This window comes from Pteronotus mesoamericanus, unplaced genomic scaffold, assembly GCF_021234165.1.
Source record: "Pteronotus mesoamericanus isolate MK-2021 breed Mesoamerican mustached bat unplaced genomic scaffold, CSHL_Meso_final contig_182, whole genome shotgun sequence".
Lineage (NCBI taxonomy): Eukaryota > Metazoa > Chordata > Mammalia > Chiroptera > Mormoopidae > Pteronotus > Pteronotus mesoamericanus.
Window position 1 is genome coordinate 18,382,700 of NW_026555078.1, and position 25,104 is coordinate 18,407,803.

A 25,104-nucleotide genomic window follows, 5' to 3' on the forward strand; every position below is an offset into this window, starting at 1 on the left:
AACATGGCTGGAGGAGAGTGCGTGATGAAAGGGAAGTAGGAGATGAGGTCAGAGAGGTGGGAGGGGTTTATCATGTAGGACATCAGAGGCCAATGTAAGAACTCTAGCTTTTTCTCTAAGAAGCCATTGGAGGGTTTTGAGCTAAGGAGAGACATGATCTCATGTCTGTTTTTAAAGAATCACTCTGGCTACTGTGTTGAGAATAAACTGTGGTCAAAGGCATGAAGTAGAAAGGGCAAGAGCAGAAACTCTGTGTTTATTCCTGTTTGCTTATCTGTCATCTTAAATGCTTGTTTATGAATCACTTAACACATTGCGTACCGCTCATGGGGTTTCGCGTGTTTCACATGCCATCTGTTAAGGACCGCTCACGAGTTTTCTCGTTTTTCACGAGCCATCTGTTATGGACTTTAGATGTCAACACACTGTCTTGTCCACATCGAATGAAGCGATCTCATGGGTGGAAACCATGCAGGTCAATCTACAAAAAACTATATGATTGCACGAACCCATAAAGCATTGCAGTTACATTGTATTTTGGTCATCCGACCCTGGCGTATGTCTTAGAGATTTCTATGCGGTATGCAATGTATTAATTGGCCCTAGTTGAAACAGGGCCCAGAGGTCACTGCATGAAGTGTTTTGTCCTGTTAGAAATGAAAACAGCCAACAGATTAGAATTTTTCATATTCCTGGAAATTTCCCCTTGCCCAACATGATAATCATATAAAAATAAGACATAACACCCTTGTCATTGACCTATAATAATGGAGAGTCAAGAGCGTTTGTGCAGCATCTTCTTTTTCAGGTTCTAAAATAGGATAAATAAATCTAAATCTGGGATCTGTCTAAACTTTTTTGAGGCCCCAGCCATATGCCAGGATTTGACAGGGGCTGACAGCAGAGGACCTCAGCCTGGGGACATGAGCTCCTTTACCAGGAAGAAAAAAGACTGTAGAATTTGGTAGAAGAGCAGCAGAAACTCTCCTGTAGCCGCAGGAGCCACTCAGGCCTAACTCTTCTCTTCTCTCTGAGTTTATCTGCTCATCTAAGAAATGCAATGAGAAGGGGTCCTCCTAGAATTATCCAGGTTGAATTAATCAGATGTTTTTTTAAAAATTGCAGGATCCTGCTTTGAGCTGGTAGGGTCAAATGTATGCCCTTTCCTAGGTCCAGTTCACCTATAAATATAGATGGTTTGATTGTGATTTATTTTAAAGTCAAGGGAATCCCTGTATTTTGTTTTTACAAGAAACCAATAATAGCTTACATAGTTCCTTCTCTAGTTTCTTTAGGGAAAAGAAATGAGTTCTACTAAGATTTTATTTAGGGAAAATGAAGAGAGTAGTTTTCTAAGCCTTTTTAAGACATAGCCAAAATATGGAAATTATTTTTATTGCCTTAGGGAATTCAGATTTTTTTCCCTTTTTTCCTGTAGGTAAAAGAGATCTTCAGGAAGTCGCCTTTCCTGGTACCAAATGACAGTGTTAGCATCATGGACGGATCCTATGAAGGTAGAGAGGTGTTGATATATGTTCTAGGGGGAGAGGGCCAGGGTTAATAAAAGATCTGATTAAAGGATCTGGGAACAGGGGTGGCGGTGCTGAAGAAAAAGAAACTAAGGAGAAACAAATAAGCCTAGAGGAATGAAATAGCAGGAAATGGAAGGATGGGGAGAAGGGAAGTGTATGCTTTATACATGAAATTTAGAGAGAAAAAGAACAAAGATGGGGCCAGGGAAGAGGGGGGAAATGCTCTGGGATGTAATCCTTGTCTCTCTCTTTTTTAGGCATCTTAGCTTGGATTACTGTGAATTTTCTAACAGGTAATACATTCTCAAGTTTATCTTAAGCTCTTGGCTAGGTGTCACACATGGCCAGAGAGCCAAGTTACCTTTCTTTTTTCCTGTATTGTTTTTTTGTGAAAAAGACGAAAGGAAAGATAGGAAGTTAGTGTTTATAACCTGCCTTCAAGGCCTCAGCTGCAGCAAGAGCCCTTCAAGGTTAACTTTCACCTGCAGTCACGGGGGCAGAGAGCAGTGGAGTGTTGATGAAGCTCCTCCAGAGCAGGAGGGAGACTGCAGGCAGAGGCATAAAAAGCTGTCCAGGAAGCAGAAGATGTTCAAACTGGCTCTCCTTCACAGGTCAGCTGCGTGGTCACAGCCAGGAGACTGTAGGGACCCTGGACCTAGGGGGGGCCTCCACCCAAATCACGTTCCTACCCCAGTTTCAGGTGAGTCATTAACATGAAGGTTTGGTTAGCAACTCACTTGGCAGGCATATCATGATGCTAAGAAAATGGTGCTCTATTTTTAAACAGCAGCTGCATCACAAATAGGCTGAGTAATGTCAGTTAATAACTGAGTGAACTTCTCTTTGCCACTGTTCAGAGTCCCTCAGATTTCTCAAACCGTATGAGATTAGCAGTTTAATCTGTCTCCTTTGTCTCTGGTGTTTTCGGGGAGGGACAGGGATGGTGGTGATAACATCCTTAGACAATCACAGATCCTAAATAGTCTTCTTGCTTTTCTGATTTGCAGAAAACCCTTGAACAAACTCCTAGGGACTACCTCACTTCCTTTGAGATGTTTAACAGAACTTACAAGCTGTATACACATAGGTGAGGAGGGGGACAGGGAGGAATAATATTTCATGTAATATGAGTCTCCTAACTTTTTAAAGCATTTTCATGTCTATTATTGCACATGACAAGCCTTACATAGTCTTTGCCAGTCCCCAAAACCTATTACCTGAAACCCAAACCTCTTGCTAAATGCCAAGGGACTCAAGGATTTCTCCTTTCCTGACCTCCAAATATATGACTTAAAGAGCAAAACTTTTCTCTATAAAGAGGACACTTAGAAAAAGTTCAGCCAAAACTCTGTGACAACTTTTTTGAACTTGTCTTCAGATGTTCAAAATCCAGTCTAGAATTTGATCACAGTGAGGCTGGGAGGTAAGGTAATTAGAGCTCTTCTGGGGACCCTTCACTATCTCTGGCTTTTAAAGATTTTATTTATTTATTTTTAGAGAGAGAGGAATGGAGGGAGAAAAGGAGGGAAACATCCATCAGTTACCTCTCGCACATGCCCCAATTGCGGACCTGGCCTGCAACCCTGATCAGAAATCGAACCCATGACCTTTTGATTTGTGGTACAATGCCCAACCCACTGAACCATGGCCAGTCAGGACTGTCTCTGGCCTTTACATCATAGCTATGAAAAGTTCTTACTACATGACCTTAATCTAAACTGTGCAGAAATTACCACTTACTGTCTACACTAGATGAATAGGTCGCAGAGAACAAGGTTTTCCTCCCTCTAACGGGAGACAGAGAAACCATATTACTTTTGATAGAGGTGGCTGTAGGCTGGAGACCTTCAGGACCACCATGGAATTAGTCAATCCTGTATTTTACAGTTACTTGGGATTTGGATTGAAAGCTGCGAGACTGGCAACTCTGGGAGCCCTGGAAGCGCAAGGTTCGTGTGGGTGCCTGTGCCGGTTGGGGTATGGTGAAAGTGAAACCAGTACTCAGCTCACCTTTTCCCTTCCTTGGCAATGGTTCTAGGGAGGATCGGGTTATGCCAAATTAGGAAGTGCATGTTGTACAATGGGCATAATAATAGCAAATTTCTTGTCTCCTTTATGAGTTCAGATGTTTTGGTATACATTATTAGACATTTCTAGAATGAGGTTTATTTGCATAGGGGAACAACAGCCCATGGCCAGGAGGCTGAAGAACCTGCAGAAATTCAAGGCTCAAAGAGTGCATTGGGCAGGAGTTTGCTCAAGCCCTTGGCAAGATGCAGCAAAGTCCACTTGCAAGCGGAATAGCTGAGCAACTCCATTCATCTCTTCACAGGTGGTAGAGGGGTTTAGAGCTCAGCTTTTGAGGTCAGGCAGAACTGGATTCAGTTTCAGTTTTGTGATTTGGGGCAAGTTAGCTATCCCCTTTTCCTCACCTTAAGTAAGATTTTTCATTTAATGCACTTTGAATGGTGCCTGGCTCACAGTAAACTATTACTGTGATGATAATTGTATAGCATTTCTGAGTTTATTAAATATCTTCAAATGTATTTCATTTAAGCCTCACAATAACCATGAGAAAGTTAGAACAGCATTCCCCCCCTTCTTTTTTAGAAAGGAGGGAATTTATTCCGTTGTAGGTTTTGGATTTTGGGGGATGCGATGAAAGCCATGGACCCCTCCAGCACATGCTCATATGCACAAAAATTTGCTCCTAGTTTCAGGGCTGCGTCAGCCTCACAATGCCCATCTATGAACCATGTTAAGAATTCTTGTCATAGGATATAGTCATGGAACTAATTTCATATGATTTTAAGGCCAAGCCACGTTGGTGACTTTTCAACCTTACTGGCTTCTTGTTTGCCTCCCTCTCTCACATCCTTGCCTCTCTGTGGTCTGTTTACTTTTCAGGGACTGAGGGACACACTTTTCGAAGTGCCTGTTTACCAAGATGGTTAGAAGCCGACTGGATTTTTGGGGGCGTGAAATACCAGTATGGTGGCAACCAAGAAGGCAAGTGATGTTTTTTCACTGGTTGAGGTTATTTTTACAGTTGAAATCTGGAAAAGTTCCATGGGAAACTTTCCAGAGCTCAAGAGAAACTTGTCAGATTGCAGGGTCTCATTACAAATAGATCTTGGTATGCCTCCAAGAAATAATATGAAGTGACAGAGAACAAGACAGCTGTCACTCTGTATCCTGCTCTTTCCTTGGCCGGGTGTTGTGGATCCATTCTTACCCTGGGCCTAATGCATTAGACCCTGCATTCTTGGCAGGGTGAAACTTTCAGGTTTGGTTACCAGTAAATGTTTAACTATTTAAATTATGGTAAAACTTAAAATTGAGATGATAGGAAGAATAATTCACTTAAGTATTATAAAAGGAACAGACCTTAAAATTAAGGAAAGAAACTGGATTTTTCTAGTAGAGGAAGCAGGCAAACTTTCTAGCTACTTCTCATAAGTACCATAAAACATAATGTGAAGCAGCAGCTTGAGGTCGATTGTGGTGGCCCTTTTTGGTAAACACCGATTAGGGAGGGGAGCCGCCACAGAGAAGCGGGTCCCTTTCCTCCAGAGCAGTGAGGGCGTGGGAGTTTGCTAGACTTTGTTTAGAAGCCCTTTGTCCTGAGTCTCAGCCTCAGCTTTCCTTGATCTCCTGTGCTTTCTTCACTGGCTCTAGTAGCTTGCTTCAGAGAGGAGTCTCTTCCCCTATTATTTTTCTCACTGTGTCCCTGTGCACCTTTGCCCTGGCAGGGGTGGTGGGCTTTGAGCCCTGTTACTCTGAAGTGCTAAGGGTGGTCCAAGGAAAACTTCACCAGCCAGATGAGATCCAGAGAAGCTCCTTCTACGCTTTCTCTTACTATTATGATCGAGCTGTTGACACACACATGATTGGTAAGTTCATTCTAGATGTCAGTTCAGGGAGGACACTGGGCAAAGATCTATGGGGAAAGGGAGAGGGAGTATCTGAAATGCTTCATTAGAGGTGATCATCATTCAGTCCTGGGTGTTGAGTGACACTGGTTACTCAAATGGAAGGGTGCATATGATTGGAAATCTGAATTTCAGAGATAGAAAATGGCCTAAAAGTTTATATCTTTTTTTCCTTACTTTTTTTTATTGAGGTATAATTGATATAAAATAAAATGCACATACTTTATTTTTTATTAAAGTATAGTTGACATGCAATATTGTATTAGTTTCAGGTGTACAAAATAGTAATTCAACATTATATACCTTACAAAGTGTTCTCCACAATGAGTCTAATAACCATCTGTCATTGTACAAAGTTCTAAAAATATTGATTATATTCCCTAAGTTGTACATATATTCTTAGACCCATTTATTTTATAACTGGAAGTTTGTGCCTCTATTCCCCTGTACCTTTTTTGCCCATCCTTCCATCTCCTTCTCTCTGGTAATCATCAATTTATTTCTTATATCTGTAGGTCTCTTTCTATTTTTGTTTTGTTTTTTAGATTCCACATACAAGTAAATTCATATAGTATTTGTATTTCTCTGACTTACTTCATTTAGCATAAAAATGTACATATTTAAAGTGTACAGTTTGCTAAGTTTTGACATATGTACACACCCATGAAACCATTACTAAATTTGATATTTTAAACCATATATATAACCCCAAAGTTTCCTCCTCCACCCTTATAACATTATTTATTTATTTTTTTTTTGCAATAGTAATGCTTTTGTTGAGCTGTGAAAATGTATGTCTGTGATCTGTCATGGCCTGAGATATGAATTAATTTTTTATTTTCTAATGTGGTTTTTTAATGGGTCAAATTTTTTATTGTGGTTAAATATATATAACAAAATAGAGTGTAAATAAATAAGTAAACTGCATAGATTATATTGTATGAATATCATGTTTATCCCATTCTATAATGCTGGAAATTTATTTCCTATTTTTCTTTATTACAAATATCACTAGGATTAATTTCTTTATGTTTCCTCGACACACTTTTTGACATCAGCTATTCTTCTGTTTCATTGCAGATTATGAAAAGGGGGGTGTTTTAAAAGTTGAAGATTTTGAAAGGAAAGCGAAGGAAGGTAAATGTCAGTGGGGAGCCCTTGAAGTCAAGACTATGAGGCTGTGCCTGCCAAGTCCAATGACCTTAATGTGACCTAAAGTGCCACAGTCAGTAGAAAGCCTCTCAGAAGGCTGGTTTCCTGTCTATGTCAGGAGCTAAAAGCATTAAGTTGCATAGAAAGATAGGAGAAGAGGCCTTAGGAAAATGGTGAAAACTTATTTTTTTCTACATTCCTTTTTTTTTTTAAATTGAAATATTGTTCGGTTTTTTTTGTTTTTTGTTTTTTGTTTTTTTTAAGGTTTTATTTATTTTTAGAGAGAGGGGAAGGGAGGGAGAAAGACAGGAAGAGAAACATCAAAGTGTGCTTGACTCTCACATGCCCCCTACTGGGGACCTGGCCCGCAACTCAGGTATGTGCCCTGACTGGGAACTGAATCGGCGACCTTTCAGTCCACAGACCAGAGCTTAGTTCACTGAGCCACGCCAGCCAGGTAAATTGAAATATTGTTATGGGAAATAGCCACAGCGGCTTCCTGAAGAGAGTCCATTGAAAATATAAATAAATTATTTTACCAGTGGCTCAGAGTAATGCTAACTGGTATTTCTGTGTCTCCTGGACTTCAGCATTAATAATATATAAGGGACGTGGTTGAATTAAGCCTGAACAATAGGTCATAGAAATTTAGCACATAAACTAGGGCCTATATAAATTTGAGTAGATAAGATATAACAAAAGAAATGTGCCAGTTCTTAAGCTTTGGTCTTATAGAGGCTATCAATGCACAGTTTTAGCCTCCAAGACTCCTAGGCATCAACCAAGTGGAGAATCTTGCTTTGCTTATTCTAAGTCTATATTTAGAAAAAATTATACATCTCTCAGTTGGCTGCAAACTTGAATTTACTCTTCACTCTCTCTCCCCTTCAGTGTGTGACAACTTGGAAAACTTCACCTCAGGCAGTCCTTTCCTGTGCATGGATCTCAGTTACATCACAGCCTTGTTGAAGGATGGCTTTGGCTTTGCCGACAGCACCGTTTTGCAGGCAAGAGAGAGAAGTCTCATAACAGACTTCTTATTTGAGAGCTGGGAAGAAAGAGTTAAGAATTTGTTGAGTAATCAGGGTGGCTTTCGTGGAAATATGCATATTTTTATTTGGGCTGTGGACAAGCACTGTGCAAGGCACTGTGAATGTGGGGAATTACCTTGATACACTGGCAGCTTCTAGTATACTACCAGGCAAGCAGTCCTAGAGGTCATAGAGCAGAAGGCTTGCATCCCAAATTAAGATGCCCAGGTCCCATGGAATATTAAATCAGTTTCAAAACTCAGGGCAAGAAGCAACAGGAAAGAAGTGGAATAGGTGAACACACAGGATAGGGTGCAAGCAAGTTGGAAGTGAACCCTGAACCCTGGGCCTGTATGTCCTGCCTTCCTCTGCTGCTGCCACCAGTGTGGTTTCAAGTATTAGAACTGGAGGGGGCACAAGGGCAGGAGTTGCCTGCAGCCATCACACAAGTCTCTGTTTGGAGAGGCACAGAGGTAGGTACATTGTCTGGTAGTATTAGCCTACTCAGCCTGTTAGATGGTTTTACTTGGCAGAGGACAGGAGGGAGCAGATGAGCATCACCAATGAGTGACTTATTTAAGACCCCATGAATGTTGGAATGCCTTTTGTGTATGTAGAATGTCATATATTTTTTATGTGCCTCACATATTCAGTGCCTCTTGAATCGTGTCTTTCTATCTCTGTCCATCCATTCTAGAACATGGAGGCTCAACTTCATCTGTAGTAACTTACTTATCTATTCTAAACACATCCATTTCAACCATCCCACTTACCTTCTTGTCTTCAATACCATAATTGGATAATTGTACATTATGGTTATGTCAATGAAAGAACCTCTAGTATTAGAAAAAGTCCTGTAAGAGTTTATTTGAGCCAAACTGATAATTACTGGGAAGTAAAATCTCAACACACTGAGAAAATGTTCTGGAGAGTGTCAATTTGCAGCTTATTTTATACATTAGAATGAAAGGAGGAGACATACATGAAATCCATTGGTGGTAGATTAGGGAGCTGGGAGAAAGCAAAGGGGGGGAATCTCTGAGACTGTATAAAAAGTAAAACCGAGACACATCTTTACAGCAGTGGGTACAGAGCAGTAAACATTTACGGTACATCAAGATGACATGCGGGCGACAAGACAACCATGTGGTCTGTGCTCTGCTGCCGGCAGTTGTTTCTTGGAGGGTTCTGGAAAGGAAAAGTATCCCAACATTTCGAAAATATGCTATCTTAGATGCTCAAAGACAATAGACAATTTCGAAAGTAAAGATTGACCTTTTTCAAGGAAGCTATAGGCCTAGGACATGACTACCCACGATGACCCACTTTTAGTTAGGAATTCTTATGATCAGACTTCATGGTGCGGTTACTTTCAGTCTCTGGGTTTGTAAGGCCCACCATGAGGGCCTTCCCTGAGCTTGTCAGGTTTTAGCATGTGACCCTCTTTAATCCAGTTACAAAGATGAGTGAGATGTAATATTTGTCCTCAAATATCATGTAGTCTATTAGAGGAGATGGCACAAGGAAATGTTGAACTTTGGGGTCTAGTAAGTAGACTGTACTGTTTTTGAGCTTTCTCCACCACCTTTCTTTGTGCCACTTCCCCTTCCTGTTTCCTCAGTTCGAGGTGAGCTTATATTACCCAATTTCTTGTGTTATACAGATTTCACAAATTCTTTTGTATTTGGACTTAATGTGTTTTACCTGCCAAGAACATCAGCATTTAAGGTGCTTAGACAGAAGAGTTACAGCCAGTACATTAGTACGGTAGTATTTAAAGCATGGACTTTGTTGTCCATCAGATCTGGATTCAGGTTCTGATTCTGCAAGCTTACTGACTCTATCCTTAGGTGCTTTACTTTCCCTCTCTAACTTTTAGGTTCCTCATCCAAAACACAGGTATTCTCAGACTATCTTATTTTATAGGGCTGTTATGAAAATTGAGATAATAATACCTGTAAAGCACAATACCTGGCAATAGTATAAGTTGTTAATACTGGTATTGTTAGCAGTGTAGGCATTTCACATGAATTGGGGATAGATTTGTGGATTAGAGAGGTTATCCTAAGTATTCAATACATAGTACTGAGTTAACAACATTCTCTACTTAAGCATCAACTGTAACCAAGTTATTTAAGGACAAGTTTCTGCCATTTCCAGTACTGACATCCTTTTGCTCTATCCCTGTCCCAGAGAGAGCTTCGTTTTGCATCTATAGCAGTAGGGTCTCGGCCCAGCCGAGGAGAGCATTTGATGAGGGAACGCTCTCAGTTTGACTCGGATGTCTCAGACAAAACCTCAAGATGCCATTCTCCTCAGGTTTTGGCACAGTGACTAGAATGGATTTCCTTAGGCCCACAAAGCATTGTGTTATAAAAACTTACTACTAGACAGATGAAAACCAGTCAGTTGGTTTCTGTGTGTGTGTGTGTGTGTGTGTGTGTGTGTGTGTGTGAGAGAGAGAGAGAGAGAGAGAGAGAGAGAGAGAGAGAGAGAGAAAGCATTCTACTCTACAAAAGCTTGTGCAGAATGCTGGCAAAACTGATAAAAGTGGAGCTGCCTGTTGAAGCAGAGGTGGGGTCGTGGAACTCCTTCACCATTTGCCTTCCCTTCTCTTTGAAGCACTTCCAGGGAACCCCCAGAATTCTGAAGAAAAGTTTCATAAACACTAATCGAATTCCCTTATTAGTTGAGGAAATGGTGCCTAAAATGGGGTCACTGCACTAATTGAGGCTCAACCTGGCCTAGAATGCCTTAGGGCACTAAGTACTTTGGTTGGTTAATAATTAGTGCTTAAGAAGATGCAGTTACTTACAAAGTGTGAACTGAGGAGCTTAGTATGTTCTTTGCTACCCCTAAATCTAGTCCCAGGTCCTGTTATATTTAGGTTCAGGATAGGGAAAGAGTTCAGAAGGCCCTGTCTGGAAGGCCTGGGTGGGACCACTTGCCTGGGCCAGGAGATTCAGAGATCAGCTTGGCAGGTGTAGGGCAACAGGCCACAGCAGGAGGGAAACTGTTACAGAGATGGGTAGCGGGGAAGCCTCTAAAGATCGGCTACTCCCAATTTTGCCTTGATTTGGCCATGGGGATGATCTTTGCAGGTATTCTCTGCTGATGCCCTGCTTGCTAGAGTTGAAATTGAATGAAAATGTGAAGACTTTTTTTTTTCCTCTCCTCCTAACAGCTCACAAAGAAAGTGAACAACATAGAGACAGGCTGGGCCTTGGGCGCCACCTTTCACCTGCTGCAGTCTCTGGGTATTTCCCACTGAGGCCCAGCCCTTCCTCTGAGGCCTGCACTTGTCAACAACTCTTTTAAAGGGAGAAGGAGAGGAGACTCAGTTGTGTTCTGAGGTAGTCTGGAAATCGCCTGGATTGGAACCCTGCAGCTGGCTTCATCAGGAGGAAGGGGCTTTTGTACACAGGTCTTGCCCTTAAGTCTAGAGATCTGGGTTTAATTGATTTTACACATCCAATATGAACTGTTATTTAACCATTCTGCTTGCACAGCTGGTTCCAGAGTCTAAATCTTTGAACATGCTTATATTTCACAGAGAGCCAAAATGAGTAGCTTTGGAACAACCTTGGAGAACCCAGGGACTCATTTCAACCATTTGAGTGCCTCATTTCTTTGAACATTTAAATTTTCCTTACATGTTAAACTCAGCTGACTGATTGCAATCCCATGGCCTATCAACACCAGTATTTATTTCCTCCCTGCACATTGCCCTGGTCCAACCCTTATCACACCCCCTTCCTACAAAAAAGGAAAAAAATCTGGTTTTGCTTTTCATGTTAATTCGAGGAAAGAAAGGTACCACCTCTGAAGTTGTGTGGTCCTGCTTTGTGCTAGCTGCATCAGCCAGCTGAGATCCATCCGGACTCTTAGCAGGATGGAAAGCAACTCCTACCTGCACAGATTCCAGCCTTAAGAAAGGAGGCCATTCAGTCTCTAAGGACATGTCTTTGGAGGGTATGACTGCCTTGTATAGGTTGCCTTTTTTTAATCAACTTTTTATACGTTAACCATGGGATTAATGAACATGTCCAACCTTATATGTGTTTATTCAGTGCCTGTACCTCCTTCCAGGCTGTACATCGTAAACTTACTTTGTATTTCTAAGAAATACATCTATACCCTAGCTTTTGGTCTGTGATCAGAGGCCTCAGGCTGTGCTATTCAAGGATCTGTATTTTGGACACAGCTCCTTTCAGTTTTCCCTTTTACTCTGTTTATAGCAGGATCTCTTCCTACCTGGTCCTGGATTATTTTAGCTAACATCTAAATTATTTGTCTAGTTCCAGGGTTTCTGATACCCTTTCTCGGTGATAACCTAACATTTGATTTGGTTGGCCATTTTAGTTTGACTGCTCTGAACTCTTTTTTTGTGAATTATTTTCCCTAAAATTCATTGTCTTGTACTTTCCTACATGACCATCATCTGCTTCTTGTCTACCCACTCGAGTGCTCTTGGACTTTAAAGATCTTCCTGCCCACTGGCTCATTTATCTTGGCTCTTTAACTCCAGCTACTTTCCAATGGAGACTCTCTCTCAAACTCGTAGCTCTCACAGTACACTTTTCTCTCTCACAAAAGATGTTAAATACTTGGCCCTCACACTAGTTCCTGGGGAACCTCATTTTTTAAAGTTTTTCCACTGAGTCAATAAATATTTAGTATCTGATGTGCAAGTCCCTAGGCAAATTTCCATATCCTCCTCCTCAAAGTTTTAGTTGTTTTTTAAAAAAATTCGAAGTGAAATTTCTTCACCCTTCACACTAACTTTTATTATACTAAGGTCACCTTCATACCTATTGCCTTCCTCAAAAAATGCTAATACATAATGAAACAGAATCTTTAGAGGTGGAAGCAGCCTAAAGATATAATCCAGTCTTCTATTGCAGAATTCCTGTAACATTTCTAGGTGGCTGTTGTTCAGCTTCTGGTTAGGCATGTTTTCCTTCAGACAGGTCGTTCCATTTGGGACTGCACAGATGTTAAAAATCACCTCTCCTTATATTGAGCTGAACTGTCTTCTCAGATCGCTCCTTTCGTAGCTGTTCAGTCTTTTAAAGAAAATTCCTCCAAGTTCTTTGTGGCCTCTTCTTTAATGCAACACATGGCTTCTAGACCCCTTACCATTTTTGTCACAAAGGTAGAGTGCTAGACCCAGTTATATGCTATATGTGATTCCACATGATTAGGGAGAGACCAGTTTCTCTAACAGAAACCAAGTTTTCCCAAGAGGTAAGCTGTGTTCACCAAAAGCTCCTCCAGCTTGATGAATCCAGAGGTAAGATTCCCTGGTCTTTGTCACATTTTTTTCTCAAGCTTTTCTTACAAACAGAAAACAGAGGCTGTTTAGACTCCTTTGTGTATTCCAAGTACTTCCAGAACTCTTGCATTAACTTCAGAAATGTATCTACATATATTCTGATAACCTCGATTAGAACATTTGGAGAATCAACCAGTTTATCAATTTTAGAACCAATTCAGAATAGGAATTTTTATTTCTTAGAGAAAATGATTTCTCTATAATGTCCTTTCTGCCCCTTAGTGTACCTTTTGGGCGCCTTATTAAGTAATCTTATAGTGTCTAATATTGCTGGTTGTTTCTTTGCTATAAATGTGTTTATATATTTCAAGTACTTAGGACATGGCCTGGCACATAGACATGTGTTTATCATCATCATATGAAGGACATCCTCTGTGGGTTATGGAGGTCCTTGCAAGGTGTGCCTTAAAAACTCTTCCTATCTTGCCTGATTTTATTTGCATACTTTTAGAGAGTCCATGGTCTCCTTACCTGTGTTACCTTTCAATTTTTTTGAAAGATGAGTTTTTTCTGCTCCCCATAGATGACCTTTCTAGACTCTGCTAGTAGTCACACAACTTTCACAGTAGTTGCCATCTTTAATTCTAGGCACGTTTATCCTGAGATTCCAGGAATGTTTGTGACATTGTCACTTTTTTACTCTAGTATCTTATAAATTTTCTACATTTGCCTGAAAAACTCCCCTGCAGACTGTTTCTTCTCATTTCATCATCAAAGCAGACTTTTGGGCAAAATGTTCTTTACCATATCCAAAGCTAATGGATTCACAAATCTCTTCAAGAGGCATCTCTGGTACTGTGAAGTGAGCTCTTCAAATACCCCAGCACCCCCGGCCCCGATCAGCCACCAGTCTGCAAGCAAATGAACAAATTCTGCTGCTAATTAGATTTTCCCTTTTGGCGTGGTTCCTGAGGTCTTCAAACCTGTGCAATGAAGTTATTTATTGTTTTATAAATAAAAGGGTATCCCGGAGAGGAACCATAAAAAAAATTGAGATCTGGTGCTGAAATAAGGAAGTAATAATTAGCATTAATGAGATTTGGTTTTCTTTTCACAAAATCCAGTGCACCTACAACAAAGGTTAAAGCAATTTATTTAATTTGTTAATTTTAAAACAGCAATTCAAACAAAAATGTATAGATTGAATATTTCTAATTCTTATCTTTACAAAAAGAACTGCATAAATCTGTGACCAGCACTTAAAAAAAATGTGTATAAATCTTTCTTTAGAAAGGATTGTTAACAAGTAAAAATGAATGAGACAGCACCTTAGCAATTTGTTTTAGTAATAAAAAGCTCTTTTCAACAAAAATTGTAACAGTCTTTCTTCAGGGTTTTTCTTGGCTTGGTTTTGTATGCCCTCCTCACAGCAAACTATCATTCATTAATTGAACTCCACAGGCCCATCAAATAAGGAAGGAAAGAGACTAGACTATACTAATATAAAGTAAATTTATTAAATTAAATCTTGAAACAATATGGTTTTGGGAAGAGATGTTCATTTTTCTTCAACATAATCTGCAGAAGAGGAGCATTCATTTGCTTGCAAAGGCCATAATCTGTTCCTAAGGAAAAATGAAACAAAGTGAGTGATACTCTGGCACTGTAAGGTAGGAGGTCAGGTGAAGAAAATACTTTGAAGTATCCAAAGTGATTAAAGCAAAAACTTAGCAAAAGTCCCAGATAGATACTTCTCCCAAGAGTCCCTCCAAAACATCTTTAAATAGATGTTTCTCAGGGGAAAAAAGCTGAGCAGCCAAAGGAGTTGAAGCATCTTATCTCTGAAAGCCTCTGGGCGCTATTTTAAGCCCTTATACTATATAAAGTTACTACTTAGATGGGCCCTAGCACCAGCAAGCCCAACAGGGGCGTTTTTGCTTATAACCACTGGGGAAGATAAAATAATTTTACAGCTAAGAAAATTAATTCAAATAACTCAAGTCTTGGCAGAGTCACTCCTCAGTGAGTGACTAAGACCCTTAGAGAGCCATGAGTGACCTCTTACTTTGAGTGGAGCTACTGCATTTGTGGCCTGCAAGCCCCATGTCCTGAGCAGCACGAGCGGAGTGGCACTGGTGGAGTAGAGCCTTTTTAGCAGGTCAGTAGCAGCCAGAAGAGCAGTGTTGTGACGCTGCCTGTCTGTCTCATAACCTGTGAGATGGCTCATGGAGCCTGGAGGAAAGAGGAAGGTTACATCCCTAATCCAATAGTGAAGTTTGTCCTTTTTCTTCCCCCTAGAAAACCACATACATTTATGTCCACCACATCGGGCTACTGAGGGGCATTTTAGGGTCCTGATCTTCCCTAACTACATGACCTCTGGATACTTCTGAGGTACCTGAATCCTTACCTAAGTCTTTCCCATTGAAGGCTGCAGCACTGAGGTGATGGACCAAGCTGGAGACATCCCCAAAGCCCATGTTGACACCTTGTCCTGCAAGTGGATGGACTCTGTGGGCTGCATCCCTAAAAGCAGAGTTTAGGTGTGGCCTCCAGCAGCCGATGAGAAGGGAGTAGCCCTGCTCTGCTATTATCTTACCCAATGAGTGCCAGCCGAGGCCGGACGTACTCAGCAGCATGTCCCAACCCAAGAGGAAACTGGACTCGGCTTTTGGCGTCCACGCTGGCTACACTAGGAGGCAGCTGGCGCGCTGAGACCTTGGTGGGCTTCAGAAAGTCAACAGCATACTGCAGCACGGAGCTGGCCGAGTCGATGAGGTCCGTGTGGTTAGCGTCACTCCACTGAGTAGTGTCGGCCACAAAACAATGTGAAATTGCATCAGTGACTAGCAGGGAATTAAAAATTCAATGAGAGTAATGGTACCTAACATGCCTAAAATGATCAGGACCACAAGTGACAAGTCCCTCAAATACATGCAAAACACAGCTTCCCATCACTCCCCACAGGTTTTAGGTCAAGCCAAACTGCTCCTGAGCTGCCCCTGCCTACCTCTGAGCTTGACCTTTCACTAGTCCCCACTCTCACCCTGCACTAGCCACACTGTATAGCTCATTCTACAACATCCTCTTGCCTCCGACAATCCCCTCTGCTTAGGATGTCCTCCCACTTCTAGTTCACCAGCATCCTCAACAGAGGCTGTTGGCTCTTTTTATAAGCCCTGCTCCGAACTCCTATAGGTGCTCACCTCATACTTCTACCGCTGTACTGAAGTTGTCATGTATTTTTCCTTCTCACATGACTATGAGCTTCCTAAAAGCAGGGACTGTGTCTCATCTGTCTTTCTCCAGACCCTTTTACATAGAAGGCACTTGTAATTATTGCTAAATGAATGTACTGCAAAGGCCTGTGCCAGGGATATATGCTAGATGACCCTGGAGGGTAACATATATCTTGGAAGCTACTTCAGTCTGTTCAGTTCCTTTGTTGTTGTTACTATAGAGCAGTGAAGCTTAAGTTATTCTGTATGAAGTCATTAGTGGGGTAGTAGAGTTAGCTGGTTAAAACCACAGGGTTGAGGGCCAGCCTCTTTTCAGAATCCAGCTTTGCATGATATGTGTGACCGTGGGCAAGTTACCTATCTCTACGTGAGCATGGTAAGAGTACCTGCCTCAAAGGGTCACAGATTTAAATACACACAGGTAAAACTCTTCACTGGTGCTTGACACATTAAGTGCTCAATAAATGCTGCCAATTTACTAGTAGTGAATTGAGATAATTACAGCACTTAAACTTCAAAAATACTGTGCCATATTATCTAAAAACTATATTACTACAGAATCATCATTACTCTTTACTGAGCATCTAGAATGTATAAGGTATGTTGCAAGCATTGTAAAGTCTCTCATCTTAAGTCTTGCGATTTTTATTACCATCACCATCCCAGGAGAAGTTGAAGATAGTATTTCCATTTTTCAGGCGACTTAGTGTTAGTACCAGTATCGAACCCATGTCTGTCTAAAGCTTACTCTTAAGCTCCCCAATGAAATGTCCCTTTCCAAAACACTTTTGATGAATTAGGCTTCAAAGATTCAGGTACCTGGGACCTAGGAGAGCTATTTGAGATTATCCAAGTATTACAGCTTCAAAAAAAAAAAAAAAGGCCACTGCTAACTGCCACCTAGGCAGCTGTTTCAATCAGCAAAACAGCAACCCATGACCCTCAAAAGAGCACACAAGGTACTGACCCTTCATGTAATCCAGACCAAACCTTTCAATTACAAAAGGGCAGCTGGCTGGTTATTTCTTCTTCCTACTCAAAACCACCCTTCTGTACCCACCCCTGCAACAAATCATCAGGTGGACAAGTTGATACTCACAAAGGCAGAGTTGATGGCATCCACAAAGCTTTCCTCATCCATGCTGACCAGCTCTGCTGCATGTTCATGGGATGTGGACCAAACCAAGGAACTCAAAGTGTCTGAGAGCTGTCTCCGAAGAACAACATCAACACTAAGAGTTAAACTTAGTTGCTGGGCACTCTCAGGCATAAAAGTATGAAGGGGAAATAAAGCTAGCCTGGGGTAATTCACGTGAAACCTGAAAAAGGCCGAGAAAAAACGAAGTCCTAAAAAGAGGAAGGCTGGATGTGTTTAGGCAGACTAGCCAGAAGGACTTCTTACCGGGAGCAGAGCGATGGGCCCAGAGGGAAGAAATCTCTGCCAGGCCACATTGTTTTCTGTGGCCTGTAATAGAGAGAACAGTTCTTGTGAGAAGTACACATATTAAAACACCAGCAGGGTCCCCAGAAGCTGGGCTCAGGCCTTACCTCTGATAAATGCAGAGTAGCCACAACGGCAGACTGGTCATAGTTCCAGCTCACATTCTGGATTCCAGCAGCTTGCCGTACTCCTGAGTTGTGACCATCTGCACCGATCTGCATGAAGGCAGGAGCCTGCTAAGTCTTACAATCTTTTAGTAAGTCTAACTATTCCAGAAGTTTGCCTCTGCCTCCTAAAGGTCTCTCTAGTTCCAATAGCTGGCAAGCTCATCTGTGGCAGGCAACTTCTTATCGTGTCTGCCTCTCTGACGGCCCCTAAAGGGTAACCCTGCCACGTGACCTCAGCTAACGGACCGAAGCTGGACATCTGATCCATGAGGTGCCAGTCACAGGTTAAATAAACTCAGCCAAATTCTCTTGCTATTTGGGCTAGAAAGCAATAGGCAGGCTCTACACAGTCCTGATGTAAGGTGAGGAATGGCTGCCACGGGAAAGGAGAAGCTGATAAGCAGAGATGGGGAAAAATAGAAGATACAAGGAGATGAGGAACTTACAGGACTCCTGAGAGAGAAAAAACAGCCTCAATTTCTGACACTGTGGTTCCTGTCCCTGTGAGGCCAGCTGTCCTCTATTTCATGACCTAAGATGGTCCAGGAGATTGCGTCCTGTACAGGATTTACAACGAGACCATCTTTACTTGAGCTGGCTTAGTGGGTACTGGTCTTTATAACCAAAAGCTTTGCCTAAAATTAACATCAACTGAAGCTTAGATGGAAAACTAGAGGTGCCAGAACTGAGGATAAGCTGTGGATATGCAAGACCCCTGGCGAAATAAGAATCTTCAACTACCAACAATTTGGTCTGGAGGGTGCTGCCATCACCTAGGGCAATATGAACCCAAGGGCTGGAGTCTGCCATGGAAAATGGGTCAGGCCAGGTATAGCTGATGGCTTTGCTTCTGTAGAGAACAGTCACTCGGTCTAGGGAGGTCAGAAGAGAAAAAGCAAAGCATTAGAAAGGCGGCCCACACAGGCTGAGGAAAAAGCCTTAACTAAACTAAAGCGTGGTCCCAGGACAGCTGTTTCTTGTCATTTACTCCTAAACAAAAGGTATGAAGAAAAAAAACCAAAAATAAAACCCCTCATGATTGGTGCTCTAGTCTGAGAGCTGATAAATGACAAACCCCACAGGGAAGAATCAGTGACAAAAAAGCCCTAAGCTCTCCATGAATTACAAGCCCATCCCAGGCACTCCCCCACCCCACCCTGCTCCTCACGCTCACTCTGCGCACATGTGAGCCCACATGTGCTTTCGGAGGAAACAGCAGAGAAATACCACAGGCTCAGACAACTTCTGGATTTCATAAGATTTTTCTTCCCACTGGAAAGAATTTTCTTCCCACTTATCTGATCATAAAAAAGACATGCTCACTGTAAAAGTCCGCACAAAGAAAGGTTAAAGGGGGGAGGTCACCCTTAATCATACCACTCAGAGACAACTACAGTTAAAAGCTTTGCCAGTATAGCTTTCCAAGCAATTTCCCATGCATGTATATGTGTACGCACACAAGTGGGACCATATGACACATACTTTTTTCCACCAATATACTGTGGGGCATGTTTCTAAGGGACTAAATACTAGATCTAAATTATCTTTAAACCTGCAGAGAAGTTCATTTCACGGATGAGAACTACCGTCCAATATCAAGAAGCATTTAAGTTGCTTGCAATTTTTTTTCTCCCTACAACACTGAAATATTTGCAAGTCATCTATCAAAGAAAGAATTTGTATCCAGAATATATAAAAAACTCTTATAAATCAAAAATACAAATAATCCTGTTTTAAAATGGGCAAAAGATTCTGAATACACCTTTCTCCAAAGACATACTTATACAAATGGCCAATAAGCACATGAAAAGATCCTCAACATTATTAGTCATATGGGAAATACGATCAAAACTACATTGAGATACCATTCCACAGTCACCAGAATGGCTATAATCTTTTTAAAAAGGGGGAGGACCCTGGCCAGGTAGCTCCGTTGTTAGAGCATCATCCCAATATGCCAAGGTTGTAGGTTTGATCCCCAGTCGGGACACATACAAGAATCAACCAATGAATGCATAAGTAAGTCGAACAACAAATCAATGTCTCTCTCTGTCCGCCCCCCTTCCTCTCTCTCTATAAAATCAATTTTTAAAAAAATTTTTAAGGCGGAAGAAAGTAAGTGTTGGTGAGTATGTGAAGAAATTAGAACCCTTATATGCAGGGTGGGGCAAAAGTAGGCATACAGATGTTTGTATGTAAAATACTATAATAATAATACAAGAATAAACTGTTTCACATAGTGCCAACTGTAAATCTGCTTTTGCCCACTCTGCATTGGTGGTGAGAAAGTGAAACTGCAGAGCCTCTTTGAAAAAGTTTCGTAGTTGATGAAAATGTTAAACAGCATTATCACATAACCAGCAATTCAACTCCTAAGTATTCACCTAGAAGAAATGAAAACATATATCCGCACAAAAACTTGTACACAAATGTTCATAACATTATTCACAATCACCAAAAAGTGGAAACAACGCAAATGTCCATCAACTGAATGGATAAACAAAATGTGGTATATCCATACAATGGAATACATTTGGCAATAAAAAAGAACAGAGTACCGATCCATGCTACAACATGAATCAATCTTAAAAATATGATCAGTGGGAAAAGTCAAGACACGAAAGAACATAAATTCTCTGAGTGTATCTCTATGAAATGTGCAGAGCAAGCAAATCCTGACAGACAGAAAGCAGACAAGTGGTGCCACAGCCCAGGGGTGGGATTGGGGAATGTCACAAATGGGCACGATGTTTCCTCCTGAGGAAACGGAAGTGTTCTAAATATTGTGATGATGGTGGCCCAACTCTATAAATGTGATAAAAATTGTTGAACACTTAAAAAGGGTAAATTTTATGGTATGTCAATTCTGTAAAAGAAAAAGAAAAAAGAAAAAGAACCACCCTGAAACAAGTGGACGTGCAGTATCCGTAAAAGAGTTCCTTTCTTCCAGTAAGCCCTAGAATTATTCCAAAGCAGCTCACCTTCCAGAGAATGAAAGGAAGGTGGAAGGGGTGGGTGCCTCACCTGCCACGGCCTCCAGCTGCTTGGTGAGGGCATGCATGATGACATCGTTCTCCACGATATAGCCCATGTCATCCAAGTTATCCTTATCGAACATGATCAGGGCCTCTGAGCAGGCATCCCACACCTGGAAACACAAAGGCACAGTCTGTACTACAACCCATGGAGAAGGACACATTGCCCAGATGAGAAACTGAGGACTGCTTTCCCAAGTGAGATGACAGAAGTAGAAAAATCACAGTATGTCAGCCCAGTGGGCAGAATGTAAGGTGAGAAGAAAATTCTGTTGGGAGTGTTTCCCTCCACTTCCTTAGACTGAGTGTGAACTTTGATTCTTCCCACATTCACAGATAGCCTGCAGAACGTGGATCCCAATATCTTCATACAAGACAGACCAAGATATTTTGCCAAGAGAAATAAGGGAAGCACCTGCATTCGCCGAAACGCTCTGTATCTCATGTTGCAGACGTGGTCCCAGGCACCAAAACCTACAAAAGAAAGCATCTATATAGAGACCAGAGCATCCTGCCTGGGCTCCCCTCTGTCCCTCTGTCTTGTTAAGTCAAAGGTTGTTTTCGGTGTTCTCCGTAACAGAGAAATACTTTCCACTTCTCTCCTGTTTGATGGTAGGAGCAAAGCTACTCTGTTCCCCAGTTCAGATTATACAGTATGAAAAAAAACCCAGCTTTCATAATCAATGGGTCAAATCACATTAAACTAGGGAAAATAAATTAGGAAACCAAAGCCATATTGTTCTTTTTTCTTCATCATCCTATTGAAGTTACAAACTCTATGGATAAAGACTATTTTATGTTCAACTCCATGGCACTGAAGAGACTCATTCACTAAGGAAATATTTATAGAGCACCTTCAATGTGCCAGATGCAATTCTAGGTACTGAGCAAAAAGTGGGAAACCAAACAGAAAGTCCCCACCCTTCTGTAGCTGACGATGTAGTTTATTATTTGTAATAAAAAACAAATACATAATACAATGTCAGGCAGTAGTAAGTGTTATGAAGAAAAATAAAGCAGTATTGAGAATGATGTGAGAGTCAACATTTTAGATAGGGTGGTTCTAGACTGGGTGCCCTGAGGGAGTAAACTTGGCAGAGACCTAAAGACAATTAGCTATTAACTGGTCTGTATACACACAGCCATCTACACTCCAAAAGCATTTATTACACGGGCTCTCTAGCTCGCTGGGGGGGCCAATGCAGGGAATGAAGACAGCGCAGCTACTGGAAGTGAATGGTCATAATTACTTCATATAGTTTTAGTTCCACCAACTCATAATGACCCAACATCACAAATAAAGTCTACATGATAGACCCACATGTCCCGAGGATGTCTTCCTCAGACTGGAAGTTGACACGTTAACATTTTGTAGGTCCTCATCTTCAACTATACACCAGACTACCCACCCACACCCCTCTCTCCCACCCATCTCAACGGGCTCCATCCTCACTAGGTGCTCAGGTGATTCTGCCCTACGTGGCACACTGAAAAGCCAAGAGACACAGGAGACTGGTTGTATGAGAAAAGATATTCTACTCACTACTGAGAAGGGTTGCAGAGCCAGGGGAAATGGAGCTGACCCTGTTGCTGTATGTTTCTGGCAATTTCTCCAATACTTTCTTTGGACCTGCTTCTAGCAACAGGATTTTCTTATCATGAAAGTGAATATCATATCCTAAAAAAAAAAAAAAATTTTGTATCTCATTTTAGGAAAATCAAAATTTTAATTTTTTTTCATTTCAAAGAGAAGCAACAAATTGGATACAAATTTCTCACAGGGCACACAAAAAGGAAACACTGTGCAGAGCCCTAAGCAATAACATACACTGCCCCACCATTTTAGCCACTGCAAATCACCCTACCAACCAAGGTAACGCTTCGGCACACGGTTCAACATCTGCCACCTGCTAAGAAGTAAATTATGGCAAAACCCGTAACAGGCCAATAGAATTGCCTAGAAAGGAAGAATGAAGTTAAAAAAAGACCGTATTATTTAGACACCAGATATTTCCAATCTTGAAAGTGTTACATCACTAAAAGTTGCAAATCCTGTTCAACAGAAAATGTAGTTAATAAACAAAATTCACTGTGGCCTTATGATTAAACCAAAAATAAAAAATTAGGATTTAAAAGGGGGGCAAAAAGCAAGTCAATTGTGCCTACAAGCCTGGCCCTAAAGCACTGTAAGGTAAAAAGGAGACGGGGATTCTATTACTGGTGTCTGCAGCACATTACAGTCAGTCCTTCCAGTGTCTCAGAGAAAGACACAGGGGTAAAAATAAGCAGTAAGTTGCTGCTGCCAAAAGAGGAAAAGAATGAGATAGGATTACCAGACCCGTCCCTCTCCCTCCTCCGCCCAGCTATGTGGCAGCATGGCAGCAATTTTGCCTTGGAGGACAGGAGCGAGGACCACAGTCTGCAGAGGACTTCTGGGCCACCCACATCTCTACACCTTGATCTAGCAGTAGCCACTCGACACTAATGCCCCAGCCACCTCCCCATAAAGATCCTACTCACTCAAGCCTCGCCTCTCCAGGCAGTGTTCTTCACACCACACCCACACACCACCCCCAGGATAGGTCAGCTGCTTGTTCCTCTGGGGGAACTTTCATTTGTTCTTCCTGTGATCAGTTATTTACAAATCCTTCTCTGCTAGATTCCAAACTCTTGAGGACAAGATTTTTTTTTCTTAAATTACTATCCTCAGCATCAAATGCTGTATCTTCTCAATCCATAAAGTACATGTCTTCACAGACATTTTTGTTAAACAAGAGACCAGGAAATTAACAGGAAAATAATTAGACTTCCAAACACGTTATAAAATATAGCCAGGTATAGTATTTTATTTTTTAGCTAATTAATGTAACACTTTAGAAACCTCACTTGGAGAAAAAATACTAGAGACTATAATTTACAAATAGCAATGTAAAAGAAAAATAGAGATATTTCATGGCTAAAACATAAACTAATGTGAGCTTGAAGAGGAAAACATAAACTGATTGATGGGATAATATGAAAAGCCTACTGGAAAATTTTCACTTTTAAAGCACCTTTAATTTAAAATTAAATGGGTCTTTAAAGTAAGATCAGTCAGGATATAAACTACTGACAAAGAATACTGTTTGGGATACATGCTATGGTGACCAAGGGGAGACATCAGCACACACAAAATCCCAAGCATGTAGTTCACTTGATTACAGGAGAAAATACACCCAAACCATACCTGCCTATGAAAGGTGTATAAGACCATATAACAAGTTAATAGGTATGTCCCTACAAGACATTTAAGCTCTTTCCAGTGGTCCTCATTCTCAAAGTGTGGTCCTCAAATCTCCTGCACCCATCCCAGGAGGTATTTGTTAAAAATGGGCCCCACCTGGCCCTGTCCAGGTGGCTCAGTTGGTTAGGATATCTTGTACACCAAAAAGGTTGCAGGGTTGAACCCTGGTTGTGGCACATACAAGAATCAACCAATGAATACATCAGTAAGTGGATCAACAAATCGATGTTTCTCTCCCTCTTCCTCTCTCTCTAAAAAATCAATTAAAAAAAATAGTGGTAAGTGGGTGAACTTTAAGGCATGTAAATTACATTTCAATGAAGCTGTCGGGGGAAGAAGAAGAAAAAAAAAAGAACCTAACCCAACGCAACAATGCCTGATCGCTTTCAACTGTGCCCATAACGAAACAACCCTGAGCAGGTCTGTTTCCCTACAAGCTGGAAGGACTCCGAAGGTCCCTCCCACTACTGACCCTTCAGAACGCGTAAGAACCAAACCCCTTGTCCTTGGGCGCTGGAGGTTCTCTGCGGAGGGAATGGGGCACAAAATCCACAACGCTCAGACTTTGGAAACAGTGCTAGGGTTCCCACGGTCCTCACTGCTTCTCCAAGGACCCACACCCGACCATACTGGCCTTGGAGATGAGCTTACCCAAGGCACAGGCCATGGCGGCGCCCACCAGGCCTCCACCTGACACCACCACATCGTACACGGTGTCTGCCAGGGCGCCGGCCCACCTCCGACAGGAGACTAGTGGGCCTCTCCCGGTGGCTGCAGGTGCAACCCCCAACCGGCCAACGGCCAACAGAGCCGCCATGGTGCTGACTCCGGTCGCACTTGCCACCCCGCTAGGCCCGTCTGGGGTAGCACTTCCACACAGAAGCCCTCCAATCACCGGCCGCCTCAGCCCCGCCGTCCCAGAACCGGAAATATCACGTGCAGAGAGAATAGGCCAATCGGAAAACGATCCTTCCCTTCTTGGGCGGGATGGATTGGACTCCCTGGGTAGGGGACTGG

At 41.8% G+C, this 25,104-nt stretch overlaps 2 protein-coding genes across 6 annotated transcripts in view; one reads left to right on the forward strand and one right to left on the reverse strand.

Annotated features, from left to right (window-relative positions):
• Positions 1-14,294, forward strand: part of ENTPD5 (ectonucleoside triphosphate diphosphohydrolase 5 (inactive)) — a 47,741-nt gene extending 33,447 nt beyond the window's left edge. For all 5 annotated transcript variants that reach the window (XM_054567283.1, XM_054567286.1, XM_054567284.1 and 2 more), the window contains 10 exons: positions 1,439-1,514; positions 1,790-1,825; positions 2,144-2,232; positions 2,540-2,619; positions 3,420-3,481; positions 4,440-4,541; positions 5,285-5,425; positions 6,545-6,601; positions 7,508-7,623; positions 10,832-14,294. In XM_054567283.1, coding sequence (XP_054423258.1) covers positions 1,439-1,514; positions 1,790-1,825; positions 2,144-2,232; positions 2,540-2,619; positions 3,420-3,481; positions 4,440-4,541; positions 5,285-5,425; positions 6,545-6,601; positions 7,508-7,623; positions 10,832-10,918 — 846 coding nt within the window. In that variant the 3' untranslated portion in view covers positions 10,919-14,294. The remainder of the gene's footprint in view (positions 1-1,438; positions 1,515-1,789; positions 1,826-2,143; positions 2,233-2,539; positions 2,620-3,419; positions 3,482-4,439; positions 4,542-5,284; positions 5,426-6,544; positions 6,602-7,507; positions 7,624-10,831) is intronic.
• Positions 14,295-14,315: 21 nt separating this feature from the next.
• Positions 14,316-24,982, reverse strand: COQ6 (coenzyme Q6, monooxygenase). The gene is made up of 12 exons (XM_054567282.1): positions 24,739-24,982; positions 22,348-22,482; positions 21,220-21,278; positions 20,794-20,917; positions 18,511-18,641; positions 17,710-17,817; positions 17,564-17,626; positions 17,261-17,368; positions 15,522-15,724; positions 15,333-15,448; positions 14,988-15,154; positions 14,316-14,547 (listed from the first exon to the last, which is right to left on the reverse strand). The coding sequence occupies exons 1-12, from the start codon at positions 24,902-24,904 to the stop codon at positions 14,518-14,520; spliced, it is 1,410 nt and encodes a 469-aa protein (XP_054423257.1). The 5' UTR covers positions 24,905-24,982; the 3' UTR covers positions 14,316-14,517.
• Positions 24,983-25,104: the final 122 nt, after the last annotated feature.

Excerpts from the sequence above, each read along its gene's own strand:
- COQ6 (XM_054567282.1), bottom strand. The coding sequence starts at position 24,904 with ATGGCGGCTCTGTTGGCCGTTGGCCGGTTGGGGGTTGCACCTGCAGCC. Across the intron at positions 15,449-15,521 it reads CCTCGGCTGGCACTCATTGG|GGATGCAGCCCACAGAGTCC; the intron begins GTAAGATAATAG and ends CTCTGCTTTTAG. Across the intron at positions 14,548-14,987 it reads ATGCAGTAGCTCCACTCAAA|GAACAGATTATGGCCTTTGC; the intron begins GTAAGAGGTCAC and ends ATTTTTCCTTAG.